Raw genomic sequence first — 8271 nt, 5'->3', positions numbered from 1 at the left:
GGACTTTGTTTTCCATGCAGGAAATTCAGGAACTGGACCTGTGAGTGAGCAGACTGTCAGCTGAAGGACTGACAGAAGGAGACTACAGGGTAAGAGGGATGGTGGCAGAGCCTTGAAATGGGAGATATGAAAGGTGTTGCATATATGTGTACATATATGTTGCATTCATATACAAATAACTGTATACATATATATATGTGTATATAATTACTATATTGCAAATTCTTTCACTTCAGCAGGAACATCTTGCTTGTAACATATACTCTGGATGTCAATAGATTGGATCCATAGCGGTAGGAAAATGTGAGAGCAGGGAAAGCAGTGGTACTGGAGGAGGAATCTGAACTCCATTTAAACAGGTCAACAACATGACCTTCAACCCACCACCCTCAGGGCAGAGGCGGGGTAGAGGAATTATTGGGAATGAACAAACTCAGAGACCCTTTCCGCTCACAGAAGGGAAGGGTCAGGTCTGCAGAGACCTCGTTATGCCCTTCACTGAGCTGGTTCAACATCTGAAGAACTTGTAACCACTGCTTTTCTCCTGCTCTGACTGGAAGACTTTAGAGATCCTTTCAAAAAAGGGAGATAAGCAGGTCAAGAGAATAACAAGAGACAGACAGAAGGAAATAAGAATTGCCAGTGACAAGGAGGGAAAGAGAGAAAGCAGAAACCTGAAAAGCAGAGAAGAAGGATAGACCCAGAGGCAGAGCAGGCAGAAGAGACTGGATTCAAGAGAGAGCAAGGAGCAAGAGAGCTGCTTCTCTTTGTCAGTGGGCTGGTGAGAATGAACTGAAACGATAAAAGATAAGAAGATACCGAACAGCTTGAGACAGCAGGAGGCCACAGAACTGCCCTATGGGGATGCATAGCTCAGTCATTATCTGCTTTGTTTTAGGGTGTTTCTTATGGGTAAGTCACAGCACAAGTTCCTTTTTATGGTACCTCTGCTCTGTCAGTGTTACCTTGGAAAGATGAAGAGGCATTATCAATTTACAGTCACAATAATTTCCCTGGTACTAAAAAGAAGTGGACGTATAAGAGGCAGACACCCAGAAGAGAAGAATATTTCCTGCTATCCCAAGGGTGGTAACACAGAGGTCAGGGTACCCAAGGAAGAGGTATGAGAAGGGTAGGAATGCTGGAGGGACAGAGCACAATTCAAGTCATTGTGGATATAATATGGAGCAGGATATGTAAATCTTCTTAATATTTGAGCATAGAGAAGGATCTACAGTAGTAGCATGACACAGATTGTAGTTGGGAAGGAGAAACCTATGGTGAGGGTGAAGGTGAGTAGAGATCTTTGCTGGGAACCGTGATAAGTAGAATTTTAATGACTGTGGGAAATTAAGATATGAAACAATTCAGTTGGTATCACAGGAACGGTAAATCTAGCAGAATATATGATGGAAACAAGAGAAGATAGATGACAGTAAATCCTTACTGACAGATGATAGTAAATCCTTACAGCAGGAGATTCAAACTGGCAATAGTCCAGGTGACAGGAATAAAGGTTGGATATGACAAAGGTTCAGTTCCCTCCAGCTGTGCCTTGTTTGGTTTTCTCTTTCTAGTTCCCCAAAGTGAGAGGTGAGGAAAGCTGTCTCAACACTGAACTGTAAGTATTTGTAGATCTCAGATTCTTTTAAGAATACAATGAAGAATAAAGGTGGTAGTAAACATCCATGTTAAATAGTGGCTGACATTTTCCAGGAAAGCTTACTTTAACTGTGATTATTGGAAACTCACACAAAATTGAATGTGAAGTGTACTATTTACTATCTATTCAACATCCTGATCATAAGGTACGGTTCCTGCTACCTATTTGGATAATTCTAATGGTTAAGAGCTTTCTGGTGGAATTTTGATTGATTGAGATTATAGATTCGGAACTGACATTTCCTTGAAAATTTATTTGAAATTCAGTGTTTTGGTGAATATTCATCTTGGTGATACCAGTTGTAAGAATAACAGAAATCAAGACAAAACAAATGTGAAAAGTTACCTAGGAGGATTCCTTTAGACTAAGAAGTGTCTTTTAAGAAGTACAGGCAACTCTACTAAATGGAACTAAAGGAACACACAATACAGCATCCAAAATGTACCCACAGAGCCAGAAAGAAATTGAACAGAAAGTCAGGAAAAAAAAAAACACAAAAAACCAAACAAAAAAAACCAACAACAAAAAACCAGCATTGAGCAGACTAGATTCTGAAAAAAAAAATTTAAAAAGGGAATTTCAGAAATTATAACATGATGCATATTCTGAATTGGTTTGCAAAGAGAATGGGGCAGGCACAAATATCACAGGAAGAGAGAAAACCAAAGAGAAGGCAAAGTCACCTAGTAGGGAGATTGGTGAAGTTGGACAAATGCTTCCTTCATGAAGCACAGGTTGTTTCTCATCATTGTGTCATTTAGAAGCTGGAGTGTAATTGAGGGCAGCCAGGAGGGGATACAGTAGGGATCTTTCCATTTATTTGGCATTCTGTTGTTAACCATACGTTGTACCCTCTTCTCCTCAGCTGTTCAGGTACGGAGTGGGATCATTTGTGGTATATCTGGTAAGAATATATCTGTAACAATAAATACCTGTGTCACAATTCCAGTAGCAGAGAATGGTGTTAAATTTGACCTGCTCAAGTGTGATGTTACCCCCTTGGGACATTATTGCTCTACAGTAGCAAGGCCACCCCTTAGCTGCCACATCTTTAAAAAAAGTTTGACCTGCCAGCTTCCTTTTTTTATTCCACGTATTAATTTAGTCAGGTGAACACCATTAATAAATCATCGATAGCACAATACACCTTTTAAGAGACACATTTTTAATGGAGTTTCAGTTTGGTTCCTTAGTAATTCTCAACAAGATGATACTAAAAATTATGGCTGCTGATGGGCATCCCAAGGCTGCACTGGTAAGAGTATAACCAGTAGACTGAAAGTACAATTTTTCTTCTCTGCTTGTCACTCATAAAGACACGTCTGGAATATGTAGTCCAATCTTACTCCAGTCTTGGTCTCTCAGTACAAGACAGATGACAAACTGGAGCAAGTCCACTGGTGAGACAATAAAATGGTCAGGGGTCCAGAGGACATGTTGTATGAGGAGGGACTGAAAGGACTGGGTTTGTTCAGCATGGAGGAGGCTAAGAAGGCAACCTCAGTACAGTTTTGCACTACCTAAAGCGAATCTAGAAAGAAGCCAAAGGCTCCTCAGAGGTGCACAGCAGAAGGACCTGAGGCAACTGGTCAAGTTGCATCCAGGGAAATTACGATGTGACAGAAAGAGAAAACTGCTTCCCTCAAGGGTGATGCAGCACTGGAATGAATCTCCATCCCTGGAGACTGTCCAGACTCTTCAGGATAAGGTTCAAAATTACCACATCTAGCTTTGAAGTTAGCCCTAGTTCAAAGCAAGGAGGGACTTTAAAAGGTCCCCTGCAAATAGTCTTTCTTTCCTGATTCTGTGTCCTCTTCCTTCCCAGGCTGGTGGTGGTCATTGGTGGGCTGCTGCTCCTGTGTGGCCTGGTTGCAGTCTGTGTGAGATGCTGCTTTCACTGCCGTCAGACAGGAGAGGAATCAGGTCCTCAGCCCTACCAGGTCACTGTCATTGCCTTTGATCATGACAGCACCATCCAGAGCACCATTACCTGTGAGTTGGCTTTGACAGAGGCTGGGGATCTTGGCGCACTCCAAAGTGAGGGGCTGCACTGTAAAAAGGCCAGATTTGGGCATCCCAAGACTGTCAGAGGGAAGTTTGTAGCAGGGGTTGAGGAAGGTGGCATCTGTAGGTAATACAAATCAAGGGGCTCACCAGGTTCCATGGAGAAATGTAGCCAGATAGCAAGTTATCTGTGAGACATGCTGGGGTGGAATTAGGCCATCTATGGGCCTTGGTGGCATTTGAGGAAAGACTGATTGCGTGATGCTGCTGATGGGCTATCATCCCCACTACACTTCTAGGGGAGGATGAACCAGCAGGAAAAGGAAAACATTCAGCCTGTGAAGAGAAAGAAGCTTGTGTGTGGCAGGTGTATTTATCTCGAATTGCACAGTGCTTTCAGGCAAACAGCTTTTTCCTCCTCCCTTTCAGCTCTCCATTCCGTGTTTGGGCCCGCTGCCAGGACAATACTGGCAGTGGCACGTTCCCATAACGCTGTGCAGGGAACACCACCTCCTTCTGCATCAGACACTCCTCCAGTCTATGAAGAAGCTCTGCACATGAGCAGATTCACAGTTGCCAAGGCAGGGCAGAAAGTACCAGACCTGGATCCAGTGCCAGAGGAAAAACTGCAGACATCAGCAGAGGGCAAGGATGCCCAGCCAGCCCTCCCAGGACACTAGTGCCTGTTTTCACCAAGTGGTAAATTATACAGAATAGTTACCTGCAGAGACTAGTTCTTCTGAGCGGGGTTAGGAACATCAGATTAACCTTCTTTGTCTAATGAGAAAAAAAAAAAGAGACTTGCAGTTTCAGATCCAGCGTATTTTGATGGCTCCTTTTGACACCTCCTTGAGATAATCAATAATTAGCCTTCCCCACATCCATTTATCACTCATGCACACACCACTAGTATCCTCCTTCACCCAAGCAAGCAGGCAGCAGGATCAGGGTGCTGAGCCACTTTGCAGGTTAGTGACATGAAGGGAGATTGCAGGTCCTGTCTCATTCTGCCTGCCTCCAGCCTGTTTCCTGGGTATGGCAGAGAGGTTCTCTCAGCAGGAAAAACAAAGCCACGTGCAAAGGTCTTAATACTAAAAAATAACACCAAACTTCTGGAAAGTGACAACCAGTTATAGTAGATTAAAAAATAAAAAATACAAATTAAAAAAAGCAGCTATGTAGAAACACAATCTGCATATAAGCAGCATACATTTGTAATATGTTCAGTATAGTCCTCTAAATGTCATACAGGTGATATAGAAAGAATACAATGAATACAGTGGTTCTGAATATGACATATAGCATTTACAAAAATTTGAATTTTTAAAATATCTGTAAAATATCCTACTTATCTGACGATAACAGATCAATAGGAGGAGCAGGAACACTATCCCCAAAGTAAAAATCAATTATATTTTAGTTGCATTCATAGCGAATCATTTAAAATCTTTAAGCCATTTATCAGATAGAAATAATTTGTGAGTCTTTCCTGATCAGTACAAATATGTTGAATCATCCAGAAATATTAATCAAACTGTTTGGATGAACACAGCTATGGAACACATGTGAAATGGTTCCTTGGACTAGGTACTCATGAGAAGGTGGCTGTTAAATTACAAGAGTGTTGTCTCTACCCCAGGTTCATCGACTTAAAACATTAAAGCAGAAGAACTTCCACTATCAGATGATAAGCAGTCATGAATGAATTGCATGCATCTGTTTATGTTGATCTGAATGCATAGGTCACATATATCACATCTGCATGACTCTTCCTAGTGGAGTACCCAAATTGTCACTGTCCCTAACGTGCTGATCTTCACAACACTCCTGTGAAAGTAAAGAAAGTAGGGTGCTTTGTGGATAGAGAACAAGAACCAGATCCCCCAAAACATTGAGGTTGTTGAGACTACAGCCATGGAGAATTTTAGAAGGTTGGTAAAACAGATTCAGGTGCAGCATAAAGCAGACCTGAACGATCAAAATACCTTTGATGTTGCCCCAGACCTTGCCCTATCACAAGAATTTTGTATCCAAGACAATTTAATGTGTCTTGATTTCCTAGGTCAAAAACTTCTTCCTGAATTGCCTAGTAATTACCTAGCTGTACCATTAATGACTGATAAACTGGAATGGAATGAATAAATAAATAAATAAATTACATTCTGCTATACAGCATGCTTGCAATAATAATGACTGTTTGTGGAACGTCTACTACAGTGATTTATTTCATCAGCCCCACTCTGAAGTCCAGGTCATGCCTAACTTTATCCACCAAGCTACAGAACATTTCTTGTTTATGCCACTGAAAAAGCCTGGAGTGAGCAGGGACACTGGGATCTGCTGAACATGCGTCAAGCACTATGAAGCCCAGAAAATTCCTGGAAGTTTTCATAATCTTTTCCAGGGGGAACACACGGTTCCTCTGCCCCCTCCGCCCCTTTCCTCCTGCCTACGAGGCCTGAGCTGTCGGGTGTTCGACAGGAGATGGCAGCCCTGCTCCACGGGGCAGCGGCCGTGTCTAGCAGAAGAAGCCCCAATTTATAAGAATTTGCAATAATCATTACACCGGATTATTTTTCTAAGACGTGCAATAACAGGGGAAGTTTTTAAATTCTTAGTTTTCCCTTCTGCTGTGTCAAATTATCTCTGCTACCTCCTTTCTCTCTTTCAAGGGGAAAAGGTACAGGTCATTCATACTCAGAGCTGGCCACTACCTGCTGATCTCAGTGTTTTTCCCTTGACCAGAGCTGGTATTGTCTAATTCTCCTGTTCCTTCCAGTCTGATCACATCCTTCTTGCTTTTCACTCTAAGCTGTTAGGTGCTAGAGCAGGTACTTTCCATGCTTTTTCACTGGCAAGACATTCAAAATATTTCAAGCTATAGTAATTACAGCTATAACTTCATTTTCCCAGGGATTGTTTCCTACTGGGTTAGCAAACACTTTATAATTATTTAACATGAATTCACAAACACACACACATATATTACACAGCTATAACTTCATTTTCCCAGGGACTGTTTCCTACTAAACTGGCTTCAGGTGAGCAGTTTCAGAGACAACATTTATCACTCTTGAAAAGGATCAGCCACTCAGTGCTCATCAGACAGCAGATTAAAACAAAACAGCAGATGCAGATCTGTTGACACTTTATCTAACCATACAAGCTGCGTATGAAAGCAATGACCAGGTGTCACTGACTGGAGACACTGCACTCCTGCCCTTATATCTGTTGTGACTGAAAGATGTTCTCTCCTCACAAACTATCCAAAAATGAAGACCGAGTCAATAAAGATCACAACTCCTTTGTGAGAAAGCAGAACCACATGCCATATAAATATAGCAAGCTTACTTATTTACAGCTCAAAACTGCTTCTTGTTGCTGCAATTTGCCATCATTCAGATGATTTTCATTCCATTAGTGGTGGTTGCAGCTCACTGTTGAGTCTGGACGTTGAATACACTCTGTGCCTTGTACTATAAAAGCCAGTAAGCACTTTGAAATATTTTATGCCTTCAGACTGAAAATAAAACATTAAATATTATTAAACATAAAGATCTGATACTTCCATGAAACACTTAAACAAATATTCTGGTAGCAACTGTTTTCCCCGTGCTTAAGAGCTATAGGGAGATGAATTGCTCACAAATGCAGAATAACATATATTGGGAAATAAATAAAATATTTCTGTTAATCGCCAAATTGTTTTAGGGTCTGTTCAGCTGTTATGTACAGCCATTGGTGTCAAGTTGACTGCATTGGAGCACCTGTTTCCTGCAGAGCACCCAAATATTTTGCATGGCAAGGGAAATAATACCATCAAAAGCAATTCTCTTTAGTTATGAATAACTAAGCATCTGCATCCAAAGATTCCCATACACTTTAACTAGATTATCAAGCTGCCTATGTGTCAAACAAACCATACTACTCCATCTGTGGATGGGGAAAATGATGCACAAAGTATTGAGGATATTGACCCTTCAGCTCACTTGTTCACCTCAACTAGACACAAAAAAGAGTAAGACCCAAGCAAGTATAAGACAGGTGATGTCAAAGGGAAAAGAGCAACCACTCTGCACTGATTACCTCTAGCCTGCACATGGAGTTATTTGGGCTGGAACCACATGAGGGGAACAACAGCATACCAACACCAGATGCTAATAAGGGATTGTCCACACTATGCTTAAGTTCCCCTCAAACATGTGGGACTTGAAAAAGACTATTTTTTAGAAACATTCCACTGGCTTGGCTGTTCTGATGCTCCTTTGTTTTCACAAACCCGTGAGTCACAACGATACCCATCCCCAGCAGGCCAGTCCAAACCCTTAGCTGGAACAAAGACATCTCAGACTTGTTATTCACATATGGGGTTTTGTCCTTTACTGCTGCTCTTCACCATACAAGGTGTTTTCCTTAATCTCCTCATAACAACACTTGTGTGCGTTTAAGCAACTTGAACTGAGACTGGGCCATGCAATCAGATTGGGAGGAATGACCAGCTTTTTGTAAAAAATAAGAAGCCGTAGAAAATAGAGCAGTGAGGCAGCAGCTCAGCATAGACAAAACAGAACCATTTTCTAGAGGAAAGAAAACAGCTACACAAT

General features: G+C 41.5%; 1 protein-coding gene across 1 annotated transcript; it reads left to right on the top strand.

Moving 5' to 3' along the window:
* The first annotated feature begins 708 nt into the window (after positions 1-708).
* TMEM52B (transmembrane protein 52B) lies at positions 709-4989 on the top strand. The gene is made up of 5 exons (XM_071761887.1): positions 709-912; positions 1578-1621; positions 2529-2567; positions 3489-3655; positions 4097-4989. The coding sequence occupies exons 1-5, from the start codon at positions 859-861 to the stop codon at positions 4345-4347; spliced, it is 555 nt and encodes a 184-aa protein (XP_071617988.1). The 5' UTR covers positions 709-858; the 3' UTR covers positions 4348-4989.
* The last annotated feature ends 3282 nt before the right edge of the window (positions 4990-8271 follow it).

Source organism: Heliangelus exortis, chromosome 1 (assembly GCF_036169615.1).
Source record: "Heliangelus exortis chromosome 1, bHelExo1.hap1, whole genome shotgun sequence".
NCBI lineage: Eukaryota > Metazoa > Chordata > Aves > Apodiformes > Trochilidae > Heliangelus > Heliangelus exortis.
The sequence above is the reverse complement of the archived record's forward strand: the minus strand, read 5'-3'. Positions and strand labels throughout refer to the sequence as shown.